The following is a 19699-nucleotide window of genomic DNA, read 5'->3' as shown; positions in this document are numbered from 1 at the left end:
TCATGTTTGTTTGAAAGGCAGAGTGAAGGGGGGTGGAGGGAGAGCCCCCCCCCCAACAGATTTTAATATCTACTGGTATATCAAGTTAAGCTGCTGACTGTGGTGCCGACATCCCATATGGGTACCTGTAGGTGTCTAGGCTGCTCCTCCACTTCCTATCCATTTCCATGCTAATGTCCTGGGAAGACAGCAGAGATTTAGCTAGGTACTTGAGTCTCTGCACCCATGGGTGAGACCCAGAGGAGGCTCCTGGCTCTTGGCTTCGTACCTTGCCAGCTAGCCTTTGACAGCTGTTTGGGGGAGTGAACTGGTGGATGGAAAATTAATCATTTTCCTGGTGACTAATGATGTTAAACATCTTTTCATTTCCCTGTTGGCTGTTTATACATCCTGTACATCCTTGGAATAATTTCAAGGTTTCTGCCTTTTAAAAATTGAATTCCCTGTCCTTTTAGTTCTAAGAGTTTGTTAAGTTTCCTGAGTACTAGAACTTTATCAAGCAAATGATTGGCAAATATTGTTCCCCTTTTTGTATAATCTTCAAATTCTTTTTGTTGATATGCTTAAATGCAAGAAAGTTTTAAAGTTTAATGAGATCCAGTTCATATTTTGTTGTACTGATTATGCCATTGTGTATGATAAAAGAATTTGCTAAATCCAAGGTCATTTTTTTTCATGATGTTGTTCCATGAACACAGTGGTTCCCCTTCCACTCGTCTATGCCCCTCCCTGTTTTCCTCTATATTATTACAACAGTATAGTCCTTCAGCAACAGGTGAAAGTCCGGCATTCTGCTATTTAAATGTATCATGGCATTGTAGCTATAGACAATGGTAGATAGTACAGTATCAAATTACCAAGGTAATTTTATTCAGGAGTAGATACATACTGCAACATATCTGTGTTTCCTGGTATACTAGCCTCCATTCTAAAGTTTGTTTGTTAAAATATATACATGTAATCCTATATATATATTTGCCTTGTATTTTACATGAAGCTTGCCTTATGCAACAGAGAGTACATACGATATTTATCCTTTGGGGATTGGCTTGTTTTTAATATATTTTGAGTTCATTGTATATGGTGTGAAGTGGGGACCTCCAATCATTCTTAAGCATGAGGATGTTAATGGCTTAGAGCAAGTTTTGGAGAAGACTCTTTCTCATCAAATGGACTTGACACCATTATGAGAATCAGTTGGCCATAAGTATTGTTTAGGTTTTTATTTTTTTTTCTGAACTTTCAGTTATATTCTATAGAACAGTGTGTATTATGCTTTTCCAGGTACAGATTTCATATCCCTTATATAAAATATTTGCGACTAGAAGTATTTAAATTTTAGTCTAGAAAATTGGTAGGTATTTTGAGAACGTTTGAGAGACTTTGAGGCATCAAGTTGTTTATCCATATATCTGTAAAGTCTTTTTCCTTAAAGATAAGAATATTCTTAGACAAAAACACAGTAATCAAAATCATAAAAACAGACAGACGCAATTATTTATCTAATCTACAGTATGTCCAAGTCTTTATACTTTTATCACATGAATCCTTTGATGTTAAGCTTTTGTGTGATACAAGGTGAAGAGGAAGCCCCAAATCTAAACTTCAGTGTATGTATTGCACTTAGTCACCATGTCTTTTTGATGCCCTCAATTTGAAAGAATTCTTCCATCTCTTTTGTCTTTGTAAACATTGACAGTTTTGAATATAAGCTGATTTACTAAAATCGTGTTTGGTGTTTCCTGATTAGATTCAAGTCACATTTTTGTGTGTGCGGTTTCTGCAAAGTGGTTTTGTCCTTTATGCCTCATATGTGGAGATCGTAATAATATCATTGATGGTAATTTTGACATTTGACAATATCTTTACTAAATTTCTTCATCAAATTTTGGATTCCTTATTTACTTGTTTAGATTATGTTGTTAGGTTTATTGGAATAGAACCCATTGTTCTGCCTGTCTTTTTGTGTTGTCTGAGCTAAGAGCCTTTCATTGCTTCTGTGTTGTTGTAATTATACGCCTCCATATTTCTGCAAGAAAAGTTGTTTACTCTCTGGTATGCAGTGTACCAAGCTTGATTATACTTTTGCTTTCCAGCTTTGATTGACTCTTTTTCCTAAGACCTGGTTTTGTCTTGGGGAAGAAATGCATGCAGACACCAAAATAAGGAGGCTGGCGCCTGTTACACCTGCATTGTCTATGAGAATGCCAGTTGTAGTACTGGCTTCTCTGTCTCCAATCTAGCTCCCTACTAATGCACCTGAGAAAACAAAAGAAGATGAACTAAGTTTTTGCACTCTGGCTACCCACATGGGAGACCAATATAGAGTTCCAATAAGTTCTTGGCTTTGGCATAGCTGGGCCTTGGACTTGTGACCACTTAGGGATTGAGCCAGGGGGTAGAAGATACTTTTCACTTTCTGCCTTTGAAAGTAAATCCTTTAAAAAAAAAAAACTGAAATGAATGAATAATGCGTGTTGATTGCCATGCTTGTATACCTGTCTATATTTGTATCCATATTTTTATTAAAAGACACATCATGCTACTTTTTAAAAGATGTATTTATTTTTATAGGAAAATCAGATATATAGGTTCACTCCCCAACAGGCCACAGCAGCTGGAGCTGAGCCAATCCTAAGCCAGGAACCAGGAGCTTCTTCCAGGTCTCCCAGATGGGTGCAGGGTCCCAAGACTTTGGGCCATCCTTGACGGCTTTTTGGGATCCTGGCACATGCAAGGCGAGGATTTAGCCACTGAGCCATCTTGCCAGGTCCCCAAATACATTATTCTGTGTCTGATTCTTTGTTCACATCCACAAGTATCTGATAAAGTAGTGTGTGTTAGCTTTGTCTGTAAAACACTATAGCTTTGATATTTCCTCCCCATGAAATTTTGCCTTTTTTATTATCTTTACAGATTTCTGTAAATTGACTTTGATTCCATTTGATAGCCTTAACATTTCTCTGTAAAGAATGAAATAGAGGTGCATCATTGAGGTACAGCATGTTAAGTTACTGCTTGAGAAGCCTGCATCCCATGTCATAGTGCCCAGATACTGTGGGCATTTGGACAGTAAACCAACAATTGGAAAATCTCACCCAATGTCTGTCTCTGTCTCTCTCTGTTTCTCTCTCTTCCTCTTCCTACTTCCCTCTTTTCTCCCCTCCTCAAACAAGCAATCAAAATAGAACAAAAGTTGACCGAGTAATTTTAGTCAGAGATAAATGGGGCGGGATTATGTTACTACACGCAAATGCTTTAACATTGGCCCAGGTATAAGATAGAATCTGCCTTTCTGTTGCTGTTCTTTTCTTGTTTGTCTAATTAAGGGAATACAATGCTCTATCAGATTCCCACACCAGTGAACATAGATAGTCTACACTTTTGGCCAACAGCAAAGAAGTTAGATTTCTTACTGTAATCCACTATGGTTCTGAAGGTGTCTTCATTATTTTAATCTATTTATTTTTGTTACTTTGCAACGTTTTGTTGATACATCTTCAAGTTCACTTAGTCTTTGAAATCTGTTTCATTTGGGGATTTTGTTTTGTTTTTCTATTTGAGTTGTTTCAGGTATGTTTGTAGTTGCTCACTGATATTTTATAGAATTGGCTTAGAAATACTTCAGGAGCCACCTGCAGCAGCAGCATCCCTTGTGGGTGTCAGTTTGGTTATGAGTCTTGGCTACTCCAGTTTGACCCTCCGTGCTGATATACCTAGGGAAGCAGCAGAAGCTGGCCCAAGTGCATAGGACCCTGCTCCCACGTAGGCGAGCCTGGCCCTGAGCCCTGCAGCTATATAGGAAGTGACTACGTATCAGTTTCTTTTTCACTCTTAACTCTGCCTTTTAAATAAATAAATCTTTTTTTAAAAAACCTTATTTCATATATATATATATATATATATATATGCTTGACCCAATAGATATGGGTTTTTGAACCCAGCTGTGTTGCTGTGTTCAAGTTCCACCTCCTCCACTTGTGATTCAGCTCCCTGCTGATGACCTGAGAAGGTGGCAGAGGATGGCTCAAATCCTTACATCCACATGGGAGACCCTGAAAAAAGCTCCAGAGGGGCTAAGTTCCCATTGTTGTGACTATTTTGAAAATCTCTCTGTGAAAATCTGCCTTTTAAATAAAAATAAGTAGATCTTTTAAAAATCAAATACTCAGTCCCAGCGTGGTAGCCTAGTGGCTCTGGGATCCCAGCACCGATTCTAATCCTAGCTGCCCCACTTCATATCCAGCTTCCTGCTTGTGGCCTGGGAAAGCAGTCGAAGACAGCACAAAGCCTTGGGACCCTGTACCCACATTGGAAACCTGGAAGAGACTCCTGGCTCCTAGCTTCTGATAGGCGCAGCTCCAACCATTACAGCCACTTGGGGAATAAATCATCAGATTGAAGATCTTCCTCTCTGTCTCTCGTCCTCCTCTCTGTATATCTGCCTTTCCAATAAAAATAAATAAGTCTTTTTTTTTTAACTTTGAAGTAAATTTGTTGTTGAAATGTTTGCAGAATTTCTGAGAATAATCTTAGTTTTAATGGGTTGAATGGGGTTTTTTTTGTTTTACACAAATGATTTTCCATTTTTTTGATTCTTTTGAATCATTAATGTTTGCCTGTTTTTACATTTAATTTCTAAAGAATCTTCTACATTATTTGTTGTTTCCATTCCTTTGCTAATTACTATACTATTTTATACATTAAAGGTTTATTTTATTTTATTTCATTTTGTGACACAGTTTCATAGGCTCTGAGATTCCCACAACATCAACAACAATTTACAACATTACAGAGTTCATTGATATGTTATTGAGGGACCAGCATGTTAGAAAATGCAAGTTCTTAACCACATCCTGTGACTACTTCATTAACATTTCAAGTTTAGTTTATACACAACAGGCTGCTCTACACCTTAAAATGGTTATAGGGTATTATTCAGCTGTCTCGTCTATTTTAATTTCTGTATTTAGCAGTTTATAGTATTGAAGCATAATTTTTACTGAACTTGCTGAAATTAGGATAGTCCAAACAGGCTTATAACTCTAACGAGGCATATGTTAATGATTGGGGCACAGAACAGTTTTAGGAGTGGTGTGCAGCGATATCTTCAATACCTTGGTGAGGAGTAACTAATTTTTGTGTCCTACCTAGTAAGATATATGTGTGTCCAAGCTGAACGCTTCCTGTCTGTTCTAAGCTTTTCTTATGGGTCTCTGTCTATCTGATCTAATTTGGGGGGAGGGGTGTGCCTCTGGAGTGACCCTGATGGTCATTGCAAGAGAGGGTAGGGATCTTCTATATTTTGCTATAATGTTTTTGTAAGTCCCTAGGTTATTTGTTTAATTAGATATTTTATTATTATTTCTTAATGTATATGTGCTTATAAAAGCGTGCATGTTTATTTTCTTAGGGTTATGTACTGAAGGTCTATACCGTGTCAGTGGGAATAAAACTGATCAAGATAATATTCAAAAGCAGTTTGATCAAGGTAAGAAGATGATTACTCAAAATGAATTTGTTTTTCTGATTGGAATCTCACGATGGGAGGATTGATTTTTTCATTCGAAAATCTCACAGATGTATGGATATTGAGGGGAGAGTACTTCCAAGTGGGATTAAATACTACAGTAAGGGTACAGAGGAGCTAGGAAATGAGTGTTTTATGTTAGCAAGAATTCTATTGATTACTCTAGGGCTGGGGGTGCTGTTTTGGTTTATTTTGATTATTTGCTTATTTAAGGCACTGGTCTGGAGAATTATAAGGGAATAGATAATGCAAAACTTCAGGTACATTTGTAATGAAAGATTGAAGATGGTCATAAAGAATACCTGGGTGAAAAAATACAAGTGTGTATGTGGGTATCTATTTCCATTGAATGTTTTCTAATTAGAATGAAGTCTCTCATCCACTGGTTCATTTCCCGAGTGTCTGAAAAACTAGCGTTATTCCAGGAAGATACCAAAAGCTGAGAACTTGGTCCAGATTTTGCACATGTAATATAGGCACCCCAACCACTTAAGCCATCATTGGCAGCTATCCGGGTACACCTTGGTAGGAAGCTGGAGTCAGAAGTGGACCCAACACTTGGATCCAAACACTAATCAAGAATACAGTGTCCCAAGTGGTATTTAACTGCCACACTGAGTGCCCATCTCTCCATTCCTAACTTTGTAAGAACATCACTGTCAGTTTCTTTCTTTTTTAAAAAAACATTTTTTTTTAATTGGAAAGTCAGATTTACATAGAGAAGGAGATACAAAGAGAATGATTTTCTATATGCTGGTTCACTCCCCAAGTGGCTGCAATAAGCACAACTGAGCCAGTCTGAAGCCAGGAGCTTCTTCCAGGTCTCCCTTGGGAGGTGCAGGGTCCCAGGCTTTGGGCCGTCCTCGACTGCCTTCCCAGGCCACAAGCAGGGAGCTGGAAGGGAAGTGGTGTAGTAAGGATAGAACTGGCACACATATGGGATCCCAGCGCATGCAAGGCGAGGATTTAGGCCACTAGGCTACTGCGCCAAGCCTAATTACTTACTTTAAAACTGTTTTATTATAAAACTTGAAAAGTCGAGATTAGTATTTAGATGTATATCTACCTTTTTTTATAGCATCTTTGGAAGAACTATAAACAAAATGAATTAAAGAAATAAGTCTTGGAATTCTTCAGTGTACTAATAAGCCTTACAACACTTTAAATATATTTATTATTTCGAGGCCAAAAGGCAGTCTTTTTTTTTTTTTTAATCCAACCATTTACTGCTTAAACTGCTGTAACAGCTTTAGACTGAACAGTATCAGAGGCTCTGACCAAGAGCTCAGTTTAGGTTTCTCATGTTGGTAGAGTGACCCAAATATTTGAGCCACCATCTACTGTTTCCCAAGGTATGCATTAGCATTAGCAGGAAGCCAGAATGTGAAGTGGAGTCAGTGTTTGAACCTAGGCACTCCCAAGATGAGAGGGAGGTATGTTACTGCTGTATCACAGTTTTGATTATAACCTGAAGTACTTACTCTACTTGCTTCTCTTTCCCATGATCTACATGGCTTGTTAATGTATAAATAATAAGACAACTTCAGTATCTTTCCATCTAGAAGTACTTGTGTATTAGCTTATTTCTCCTGTGATAAATTAAAACTTTGTAAATTAATTTTTTAATTTTGCCTTGTAGATCATAATATCAATCTAGTATCAATGGAAGTAACAGTAAATGCTGTGGCTGGAGCTCTTAAAGCTTTCTTTGCAGATCTGCCAGATCCTTTAATTCCATATTCTCTTCATCCAGAGTTATTGGAAGCTGCCAGTAAGTATAACCCTCCCTTTTTTGAGAGAGGTGATATCAGGATTTTAGTTCTTTGGGTATTTTGTAGTTTTGTTGGTTAGTGTTATTTGCTAGGTATTAAAATCAGCCATACTTGGAGTATATGTAACAACAAAAATTAAACTAACTAGAACTGTGTTTATTTAAGTATTTTCCTTTAATCCAAATACAAGTCAGAATGTCTGGGAGAGACTCTTGGGAATATTCAGTTTTTAAAAGCTTCTCAGGTAATTGAAATGCTCCTAGAAATACTTGAAGTTTGAGTTAGTGATTTTCATTCAAACTGAAAAGGCATTATTGGAAAACTAAACTGTTCTAATGAATGTGTCAGTAATTTCAGTGAAATACTAATATGTGAGTGGTGATTACCTGTGGTTTTTTTCAGAAAATTTTAAGTCAGAATTTACTTTAGCTTCATATCTTAAGTAATTTTTGATGCAAGAACTTAATACTTCTTTGGATATTTATTCCTGTTTAGACATCTCTAATTCCGGTATTTCTATGCCAGGTACTTTTGTATGTTTAATATGAGACCTAAGGCTTATTTGGGTAACAAGTAACCCACTGTGTAACCCATGTTGCCCTTCAATAACTAAATTAAATATGGTTTCCAGATATTTATCTTTAATATTTCTTTTTAAAGTTGTTTTAAATGAAATTACTTTACTATAGGTTTAATTGTGTTGAAATTTTAGGTTTGTTTTGTTCAGTTAAAAACAATTTCAGTATATTATCAGAAGATAGAGTTGCTTTATTCATGCTCCCGTGTGTAAATTGGATTTTGTTTTTATTTATTAGAAAAGCAAAATTAGAGGAAGACAGTAGAGGGGAATCGTGGTGGAGAGAAGTTTTCCATCCACTGTGTGACTCCCCAAATGGCCACAGTGCCAAAGACTGGTGGCTGGAGTAGCTTTTGGGTCTCCAACATGGATGCAGGCACCCAAGCACCTGGGCCGTCATCCACTGCTTGCCCAGGTGCATTACTGTGGGACAGATCAGAAGGGGGGCGGCTGGTTCTGAAAACAGCACAGCTGTTATGGATACCTGTCACAGCAGAAGCTGTGCTGTACCACAACACCAGCCTCAGATTTTATTCCTTGACCAGCCTAGAGAGTGATGGACTGATGTCGAAGTTCCAGATTACAAGATAACCTTGAGAGTGTTGTTAACGTGCACCTCCAAATGAAATGGAAGAGTAAGAAAACACTGCCTGCTTGCTTCAAGAACACATCTCAGTTACCATGCTTTGTAATTTGAATAAACCTGGAGAGTAATAAGTGCTTAGGCTTAGTAGAAAGGATAACTTTCACAAGCGAAGTAAATCACAAGTGCATGTGGTATGAAAACTGACCCAAGGTCCATGTGCTGCCTGTCATTAGTTTTTAGGAAGGCTTTTTGCACTATCAAAATTATACAAAATTCAAATTTTGAAAGTTTTGTTGGATCACAGCCTTAGCTAAATAATGTTGGTTATTCCTGTGTTGCTGTAATTACTTGGTTTAATATATTTGAGCCCATGAAGCCTGAATTTGTACCATCTGTAGCATGAATATTAAGAGCCTAAAGGATCTATTAGTAAGTAACTGCTTAATTCTAAATCAATGCTTGCTATTTAAATTGGATGAGATTTTCTAGCATATTCTGTTTTACCAGTCCTGAGTTGCTTTGATCTTCACTAATTTCCTTTACTTAAAAAGGCTAAAAGATAAATAATAAAGTTAATAAGCTGTTAGTTGATTGATTTCTTAATTTAAATTGCTTATCACATTCTTTGAAACACTGTTTTTTATTTTGTTTACCAGTCCTAATGTGCTTCAAACCCATTCTTACTTGCAGGAAGCTTTATCAAATTTAAATATGTGAGTTTCACACAAAGTGTTGTACTTTTGCAGAAATCCTGGATAAAACAGAGCGTCTTCATGCACTGAAAGAGATTGTTAAGAAATTTCATCCTGTAAACTACGATGTATTCAGATATGTGATAACACATCTAAACAGGTATTTTTGTTTAGCAAACAAAATGTTACTGTATGTTTCAAACTTTAAAATGTTTTATAAACTTAGTATATGATTTTATATAAAAATCATACAAATATTTTATATTTTAATCATTTTGAAAAATTATAGTATATGATTACAAACTAAGTATAGAGTTGTTTTGACTAATAGTTCTCTAATTATTATCTTAATGTGGTGAAGTGACCTGAAAAACAAATTTGTATATGTAATAATTATATAAACAGTATGGTAAACCTTTTTCTTTAAGATTTATTTATTCAAGGTCGGAGTGAGGGATTGAGAGATTTTTCATGCATTAATTCATTCTTCAATGATAAGAAGTTCAGCTTTGGGTTCAACCTGTTTGAAATATTGCTAATTCTGCAACATTGGCTAAATCTCTTACCCTAGCCACATTTTTATTTGCCTAACCATGGAAATGAGAGTAATAGTTCACAAAGGCTGTTCTGAGGCCTAAATGAGATTGTTACTATTTATTACTAATATTTACAAAACAGTGCTTTGCATAATATCTGCTAACATTTTTAATTACTTGCCATTTGTTTTGTTGACTAATATCAAATCCAAACCAAATACCTTTAAGTCAGTCCTTTTAAATGATAGTATTAACCACTTTTATTTGTGATCTGTATAGTTGTGTTAACATTTCTTATGCCCTTGTATGAAAATTCTAGCATATATAATATTATAATATATTTACTGGAGTGTCAACATGCAATACCATACAAGTGGTTGGTGGTGTGGTAATAGACATGTATGGGGTTCTGTAGGAGATTTTACTGTTTGGCTGGAATGAAAATGAGACCTCAGTAAAACAGATATAAGGAAAGGGAGCAAAGGTCAGTAATAATCAGAATCACAGTGCTTGCCCATTGTCAGTTATTTTGCACACTGTGTCCCAAAATTGCTTGTGGCAGTAAAATAGCAGCCAAAAGTTAATACCTTGCTTTGAGAAACAATGAAGAAACCTAATTTTTAGTCATAATGAAAAATGAAATTAAAGAGGGAGGAGGGACAGGACTAGATCTTGTAGAATAGTACTAGTCAAAAGATAGCCTGTGTACTGACTTTAGTCTTTTAAATGTTTTACTGACAAGATAAGGAGGTTTTAAAATCTTAAGCTCACATTATGAGGTGCATTGTTCAGTTGACAGTTTTTGTTAGGGAGGGGCATACTTAGTGAAAGAAGCATTGCATGACTTAAATTAGCTCTGAGCAGTGTGGGATCTGGTGGAGAATACAGCAAAGCAATAGTATAATTGCATTCAAATTTTAGAAGCAATGATCAATTGCATGAAATTGTTGAAAGCCCTGAATACTGTATGTGCCAGGCACATAGTTGTGAACAGAACAGTCCACTCAGTTCTTGGAGCTTACTGCTCATAGAGGAGGAACATAAATAAATAAGTATGTAACAGATGACTGACAAATTGCAAAGGTTGCCAGAATTCATCTGTGGAGTTACCTTTTGTTTATATTCTCTTTCACTCTACATATCCATTCAGTGACTGTCAACTTTTTTTTCTCATGATTATTTTTACATTGCCTTTTTCTTTATAATTGCTTTAAATGGGGCTGATCGGTTTTCATTTTAGAACCTCTGATTTCATTGTAATTGAGCTTTTTCCCTGCCAACTTTTCCTTCCTTGATGTTGATGCAAGAGTGATCTTTCTAAAACATTTCTATAAAGATTACTTAAGCATGTATCCTGTTACCTTGAGATGAAATTCAAACTTCAGCACATAGTGAATGGATTGTAAGATTACTTATACTTAAATGATTCCTGTTCCTTAAGGGAGCATTCAAGTGTAACTAAACTGAAGGTATTGGTTCTGCTTTCTTGTTACATCCTGCTCCCTTTTCTCCTGTGCATGTACGAGGCTTTGTAATACTAAAACTATATAATAGCAGTTAACCAAAATATCATCCTGTGCCATAGTACCTCATCAACAGCAGTTGTTCTTAAAATGTGGTCCTCAAAACAGCACAGTTAACATCACCTGGGAACCGATTAGGAATCCAGATGACCAGGTTGCACCCCAGACAGAACAAATCATATTACTTCCCCAGCAATCTATGTCAACAAGCCTGCTAGCAATTACAACAAAAGCTAAAGAACCAGATCTTTCCAGTTCATATCCTGGGTGCTATACTTCCCATCCAACTCAACTTGTGGCCTGGGAAAGGCGTGGAGGATGGCTTAAGGAGACCCCGCACCCATGTGGGAGATGCAGAGGAACCTCTAGCTCCCAGCTTTGGATCGACTCAGTCATTTGGAAGGTCAGCCAGCGATGGAAGACCTCGTCTCTTTAGAATCTGCCTTTCAAATAAATAAATAAATCTTTAAAGAAACAACAAGAAGAAAAAGTTCCAGAACTTTTAACTGATTTTCTATTCCTACCATATTCAAATAATACCTCTTGCAGAAAACTTTCTCTAGTTATTCCCCTCTTCTTCTTCCCCTCCTTCCTTCATTTATATATTTATTTGTTTGTTTGAAAAACACACATGGGGAGGCAAGAGGGACAGATTCAGATCAGTCTTTCATCTGCTGGTTTATTCTCCAAATAATGGCAATAACCTGATCTGGCCAGGCTAAGGCCAGGACACTGGAACTCCCATCTGTACTCCACATGTGTGGCAGGATCCCAGTTGCCCAAACCATCATTCATTGCCTTCCATCAGGCACATTGGAGGAAGCTGAATTAGAAGGCAGGTCCAGGCATCTGGGGCTCTGATAATGGGAGCTGGTATCATGGGATGCCTGCTTAACTTGCTGTGCTATAATGTCAGCTCCTCCCTTTCGTTTCTAACCTAGTTAGTACCTATTCTCTGTACTTAAGACTTTTTTTTAGACCTGATTCCTATCCATATGCCTTCCAGTTTTATAAGTGTTTGCAGAACCTAGCTCTTAACTATGGCAATACTTGGCACCAAACTCAGGGTGAAAGTTCCATTCCTCCTTGTGCAGGGGAGGGGAATGTCCTACTGTGTTAGGTCCTTGAAATCATTTAGTCAGCCAATTTCAAGATAACCACAGGAAGGACCTAAAGTTTCAGTGAATGTATAGCAGCTTAATGACTAAGTTGACAATTTTATTTGGCACTCAATTTGTGATATAAATATCTAAATGCTCCATAGCAGGAAAAAGGTCCCCCACTCCTAAAAAAGATTGATTTAATGTTATTATTCTGTGTATTCAAATTTATTCTCTTTACAAATGTTACCGATGGGCCTTGTGAACTAAGTTCTCACCTTGTATCCCCTGGTATCCTATGTAGATACCAGTTCATGTTCTGGCTGCTCTACTTCTCATCCAACTCCCTGTTTGTGGCCTGGAAAAGCAGTTGAGGATGGCCCAAGGCCTTGGAACCCTGCACCTATGCGGGGGACCCAAAAGAAACTCCTGGCTTTGAATTGCTAAGCTGCAACTATTGTGGCCACTTAGGGAAGTGATGGAAGATCTTTCTGTCTCTCCTCTCCTTGAATTTGCCTTCCCAGGAAAAATAATCTTAGAAAAATAAAAATACTACTGGTTTTTTGCACAGGTAGCATACTGCCATTTCATTTTAAAAATATATAGAATTTATTTCAAAGTCTAATTAAAGAGAGAGAAGAGAGTTGGATAGATCTTCCATCCACTGCTGCTTTCTCCCAGATGACCACAATGGCCCACAGTTGGGCCAGGCTAAAGCCAGGATACTGGAACATCATCTGGATCTTCTACACAGTGCTGGGACCCAAGCACTTGCATCCTCCCATGTTCTCCAAGGCACAATAGCAGGAAGCTGGATATAATGTGGAGCAGCCAGGACTCATATCAGCGCCTATATGCCCCCAAAACATGTTTTTAAATCATATATATTACCTCAAGGAGCAACTTATCTACTTGGAGGGGACTTTCCTTTGTTTACAACACAAAAATGTTTGATCTGTAAATTTAAGATTTCCCTGCAGTTGACATGCCCACTTATAGACTGTTTTCTCCCATGTGTGTAAACTCCCTCCAGTGTAATCAATTTGAGTTGATACTTAAGATTTAACTCCCATAGTTCTTGCTTATTGGAAATTATTATAGAATTGCTTGCTCACATACTTAAAGAACTAGGTGAAAATCAGTTAATATGTGACTGACCACTTATAAATTATTAAGTCTTGGGGCAGGTGTGGTGTAGCAGGCTAATCCGCCTGGCATTGGCATCCCGTATAGGTACCAATTTGAGTTCTGGCTGCCCCACTTATGATCCAGCTCTCTGACAATGCCCTGGGAAAGCAAAAAAGAATGGTACAATTTCTTTGGGCCACTGCACGCACATGAGAGACCGGATGAAGACCATGGTGCCCAGCTTCGAACTGGCCCACCTAAGGCCATAGTGGCCATTTGTGGAATGAACCAGTTGATGGAAGATCTACTTCTCCCCCAACCTCCCTGTGGCATTATGACTTTCTAGTAAAATAGATACTTTTCAAACAGTTAAGTCTTGAGAATTTTAAGATAGGCAGTGTTACAAGCTAAATGTAGCCCTTCAAATGAGTTTTGTAAAAATGTGCAACATGGTTAATGATTTTTACCAACTACCAAAATTTAAGTTACAAGTTACTCTGGTTGGATGATGGTAAAATAACTTTCCAAAGTTTTCTGAGATAGAATACCCTGCTTTTTATCTCAAAGAATTCTAGGAATTTGGATATGCAGTTAGATTTTCTTAATTATATTATGAAAACTGACTAAAATTAATCATAAGCTGCTCATTTTAAGAGAAAAGAATAAGAAGGCTCACAAATATACATTTTTAGCCCAGGTAAGAAGTCACTTTTTACTACTGTCTTCTGTTTTTAGGATATAGTTGAATATTGCATAATAGCTTTTTTATTTAAAGTTAAGATTAAAGGTGAAAAAATAATCTGAGATATCTTTAACTTAGGATTCAGTAATTATAATGAATTTTGATTGCTATTTTTTCTTTCATGATTTCAGGGTTAGTCAGCAAAATAAAATCAACCTGATGACAGCAGACAACTTATCCATCTGTTTTTGGCCAACCTTGATGAGACCAGATTTTGAAAATCGAGAATTTCTGTCTACCACTAAGATCCATCAATCTGTTGTTGAAACGTTTATTCAACAGTGTCAGTTTTTTTTTTACAATGGAGAAATTATAGAAACTGTGAACACTGTGGCTCCTCCACCATCTTCAAACCCAGGACAGTTGGTGGAGTCGATGGTACCTCTTCAATTACCACCCCCATTACAACCTCAGCTGATACAACCACAGTTACAGACGGACCCTCTTGGTATTATATAAGTAGGAAGTGATTGCAGACAGCTTGAAATTGAACAAAAGCAAATCTAGACATGCATGTTTCAGGGTTCAGTAGTGTACTTCATGTTTCATACAGATAACTGATTCAAAATGATGGGACATTTTCTCTTTGAACTGTATGATATTCTTTATTCATTCACTTACATTACAAAAATCTAAGACCATGTGATAAGCATGACTGGAGAGGTTTAATTTTTATAAACAAAAATAGCTATAAAATACAAAGCTGCTGCTGCATGCAACCTTATTGCAATCAGTATATCATTTCTGTGGCAATTTCTGTCACATTATATTGTGAATAAAATTTTTCTATAGAAATTAAATGATTTAAAAACTCATATGAAAACATTTAATCCTTTCAGCCTGCTTTATGGCTGGTTTTGTTATTTGATGTGCTAATTTGGACAACCTAATTTACATTCTAGAGTTGTAGATAACTAAAAGCCCAGTGAAGTATTTTATAATTTCAGGCTACTTAGACAATGCTTGGGAAGTTATTTGAAAGAAAGAAGAAATACGTTTAACATATTCCACATTTCTGCACCTTCATCTGAATCAACCTTTGGATGATTTGATGAGGAGTAAATGAATCTGTTTCTTTCACACTCAAGAGCAAGCTATGGCTAAAGTTAGTTGATAATGTTGTGCAAAGGATACTTGCCACCAAGTTGTTTCTTTGTGGTCCAAAAAGAAATAAACATTTTGTACACGGTTAATTCTGTAAACAGATGCATGTTCAGAAGATCTATGATGGTCTTGTAATCTTAATCTAATATATTTTAGATATTTTAATTTATTCCCTCTTGGGGAATACATTTAGTATAGTGTAGAAAATAATTCATGACAGTTTCATATAAGTTTCTATAACTTTTCATACATAAACATGAAATTTGTTGTAGAAAATTCTTTAAACCAAGCATTTTAATCTAGGACTTCAGTTTAATCTGTTCCTTGAATCTATTTTTCTGTGGCCCTTAAAAACATATCCAGAAAAATTCATTGCTAATATAGCAATAAAAATACTTTGGGTACTGACAAACTCTTTGGAGTGTGTATATATATAAAATCACAAAATTGTATGCATATTCTTGTGATGTGTTGTATTACCATTTTTTAACTAGCTTTTTCCTTTGTTATTGGTACCAGATTTGCTCTAAATGACCACTACTTTGGGGGTTAAACTTTTTATTGATGAAAATGTGACCAGAATACTAACATGAACAGAATTTTCAGAGTAGATGGCGCAGATAAATTTTGTTAGGCTTCAATTATTTTTCTTTTAAATGTCAAGCCATGCCATTTTTTGTTGGAAAGGGAAATAATTGGTTTGTTTTCCATTTATAGATTATATTTGGAGCACTAAAGACAAAAATTCTTTGGTTGATGTTGTAGTCTTCATTCATACTGAAGTTTTCAGATTATTATGTGTATTGTATAGTAAATAGATAATTTTGAGGTTCAAGGCTCTTAAGAGTTTGATTTACTCCATTTTTTCCTAAAATATTCTTTCCCAACTGTTAAGTCCTAGGTGTTACACTTCCATTCTTAACTTGAGAGGCAAGATGTCGACATGAACCAGGCTGCTGTTGAAGTACATGTATATTATAAATTATCTTATTTGTGTTATACTCTTACATGTTATTATCTTTTCTAAGAAAATAAAATCCCTATTATTCCTATTGCAAAGCACACAGGAATTAAGAAAGTACAGTGATTTAAAAAAAAAAAACCTGGTAAAGTAGTATTCTTAACTTGTTCTATATTGCTTAAACCTATTGTCTGTATAGCTTTAATTTATAGCTGTCAGTTTAACATTGGCATGTCTGGTAAAGAAAATTAAACTTTAAGAGTTTTATAAACTGTTTCTAGGTTGCTAAAGAATTTATTTTTCTACTATATATGGTATAGACAAAGCATCAAACTATGTACAGGAAAAAAGCCTGACTATTTCTGTTGGAAGTAGACTGAAAAGACAATTTTCAGAATTGTTCGTGTCTTCAGTTCATTCTGTCATAACTTTGCTATTGTAATATGTGAATCCCAGTTTATTTAAACTGTTCTCTTTTATACTGTGTTAATTTAACATTCATATGCATTTATTACCATTTCTGTTATTAAAACTAGCATTTACCATTTTCCACATCAACCGCCTTGCACTGTCCTCAAAATTTAACTCTACTTTCTATGCATTTTATCAGTGATTTGACTCACTCTATAGTGAGTCATCTAAATATTCTTAATTTGGTTCAGTTAACCAGTAGGTTAGTTACTGACAATTAAAGTACGGCTTAAAGCTCAGTCGGTTATACCAAATTGTTTTTCTTTTGTTTTGTTTTTGTTAAGGGATTAGGCATGCTTTGAAATGTTAGGAAAATTCTGAAAACAGAGTGATTGTTTTTTCCTGGTTAGTTACTGGAAGAGGAGTGTGTATGAGACTTCTTAAAAGATTAAAAGAGTACTAAATAGTCTCATAAGTATGAGTAAAACATTAAGGCATATTTTATAATGTTAAAATTCCATCCTCACACGTTCCATTGTTTTCCTTAAGGTCAGTGCTTAAAGGAATTACAATATTGGACTTACAGTGTCTAAATTAGCAATATAAAGAAGCATAGTACTGAATTTGTTAGAAAGTAAAATTCTATTTAATACTTGTTAGAATACACAATTATGAGTGAAATTCCCAGCACCATGTAATTTCATTTGAAATGGTATTTGTTAGTAATTTCCCCGCTGACATTTACAATGTAAATACTGTAGGTAACTGCAATTTAACTTAGCCAAAAAGCAGCTTTTATTTTCCATACTGTATGTAAATAATGTAGACTTTTTTTTAAGGTACTGGAATCTAATTTCTAATATCTCTTAGATATAAACAAAGGGAATAATTGGAAAAAGAACTTAGGCCTTAGCTTCCATGGTGATTTTTAGTTTTTTATACAGTAATAATTGTGATGCTATTTGTCAACTGGATATAAATATATATATAACTTTAAAAAGTCAAAAGTGCTTTGTTTTCCTTGTTTATAATTAATGTAATTTTTGTGCTTCACCCACAGGATGCTGCAGTAAATATCAGTGGAGCTTCTAATGTATAAATGTTATAAATAAAACATTAAGAAGCTGTGTAATTTTAAGTTAATAGATGCCTCTGTTTTTACCACTTCATGGTAAAAATCAGGGGTTTTTTTCCTCAAGTAAAATATTTAAAATAAAATTAAAATTTATGTTAATACAAAAGTTCAATTAAGGAGATGTATTTTATTGAGCTTTCCCTTTACCACAAAAGAAGAGCCAAATTTTACTCTGGTTGTATATAGATGAAAACTGGATTCTTTACAAAAAATGGTGAGTAGAAGTAAGATAGTGCACAGACTTCTAAGACTCAGGTTTTGTCTGGACCTGAATTTCGAAGAATGGTTACACATTGCTTTAAGCCACTGGAAATGTTTTTGAGCCTATCCTACTTACAGCAGAGATGCTAACATCAAAGAGCATAATACCTTTGTTTTTTCTTCAATACATTGTGAATATTAAGCCGAACTTTATGGGTGTATGTTACCAAGTTATTTGATTACCAGTGAGTTCTCTTTGACTTCAATCTTTGTGTATCTTGGATTTAATTATTTTTCATTAAGTTAGCTAATTCGTAGGGTGAACAGTTTGTTTTGATGTGTATGGGACATGTTTTTTTTTTAATTTTTAATTGAACTCTTTAAGTTCCTTCAGCTTTTTCAGTTTATCAAAGTACTTGAAAATAAAATTTTCTAAGATTTAATAAAGGAAGGGGAGTATTTTTTAGAATCATATTCTTATGACAGCATCTGTTGTTCTTCAAAGCCTAAACATTAATGTCAGTTATATCCCATCATTTGATGTGATGCACATACCATGGTATTTATGAAGTACTACTTGAACTTTGGGGGAATGAATCTTTGCCATCCTTTTGAACTTCATGCATGTTTCCATATTTCCCCATAGAATATTGGTTTTATCTCCATGTCTGAAGGAAGATGGTGGGGAAAGCCACTGAATCTTATGTTGTTCTTATCCTAATTAAGTCCTGTGATGTTTGCCTAGTTAACTGGTATCACTAACTATATACAATTAGAAACCTTCAAATTACTGTTGATGCAGTTATAGGTTAGTCATTTTTAATAGTTTGTAGACCTGCACTGTATGCACTTTGTAACAAACTGTCAGAATTTGTACTTCATAATTATTCCCACCATCTAGATTTTTTTTGCCCCTGGAGATAAAAGTTACTGAGAAGGTAAGAACAAATAGAATTTAAGTCACATTTGGTGATAACAAGTTTTGTGGTAAAATCACAGTTCCCCAAGCATCTTTATCCTTCTCAAACTTGCTATATTTCTTAGAAAACCCAGTTCCTACATACTTAATTTAGATGAGTTCAGATAATAAGCATTTCACACTGAGAATAACATAAGGTGATTTTTACCAACCCTCTAACTGAGGATATCTAGAAAAAATAATACTGTGTACAAGAACCAATTTAAAAGACCATCAGATAAGTGAGGCTATCTTGGCTCCACTTGCCTCTAGGGTTTCTTTTCTTTTCTTTTTTTTTTTTTTTTTTTTTTTTTGCAAAATTCTGGAGGAGTTGTCAAGGAGAGTGACTGTGCTTATGTGCACATGTAGGTGGACAAGAACCAAAACATCTGTAAAAAAAAAATGAGATCTTGTCACCTCTGTTACGAGACTTGATTCAGAAATGCTTAATTCCACACAAAAAGAAAAGCATATCAAAAACAAAACTAAACAACCAGGAGAGAATTACCTTCTCAGAAGTCTGACCTAAAGCTGCTTTCTTAAATCATAGGGAATAAGAAGCAGTGAAATGGACCTTAAAATAGAATTCAGTGTCTGAAAGAATCTTTCAAATGCAAAGTAGTTAGTAACTACAGAAGTTTTCAAGATAATCATACCATGATAAAACAGCAATGGGGGTCAGCAGTAAGGATTGGTATGGGAAAATAGAAATTTTTTTTAAGCAAAAGAAAACTATTCCCAGA

The 19699-nt window shown here is 35.5% G+C and overlaps 1 protein-coding gene across 3 annotated transcripts in view; it reads left to right on the top strand.

Moving 5' to 3' along the window:
- Positions 1–18851, top strand: part of ARHGAP5 (Rho GTPase activating protein 5) — a 74109-nt gene extending 55258 nt beyond the window's left edge. For all 3 annotated transcript variants that reach the window (XM_040970288.1, XM_040970286.1, XM_040970287.1), the window contains exons 4-7: positions 5414–5491; positions 7170–7301; positions 9212–9317; positions 14318–18851. In XM_040970288.1, coding sequence (XP_040826222.1) covers positions 5414–5491; positions 7170–7301; positions 9212–9317; positions 14318–14645 — 644 coding nt within the window. In that variant the 3' untranslated portion in view covers positions 14646–18851. The remainder of the gene's footprint in view (positions 1–5413; positions 5492–7169; positions 7302–9211; positions 9318–14317) is intronic.
- The last annotated feature ends 848 nt before the right edge of the window (positions 18852–19699 follow it).

Source organism: Ochotona curzoniae, unplaced genomic scaffold (assembly GCF_017591425.1).
Source record: "Ochotona curzoniae isolate NIBS_2020 unplaced genomic scaffold, NIBS_Ocur_1.0 scaffold_4701, whole genome shotgun sequence".
Lineage (NCBI taxonomy): Eukaryota > Metazoa > Chordata > Mammalia > Lagomorpha > Ochotonidae > Ochotona > Ochotona curzoniae.
The sequence above is the reverse complement of the archived record's forward strand: the minus strand, read 5'-3'. Positions and strand labels throughout refer to the sequence as shown.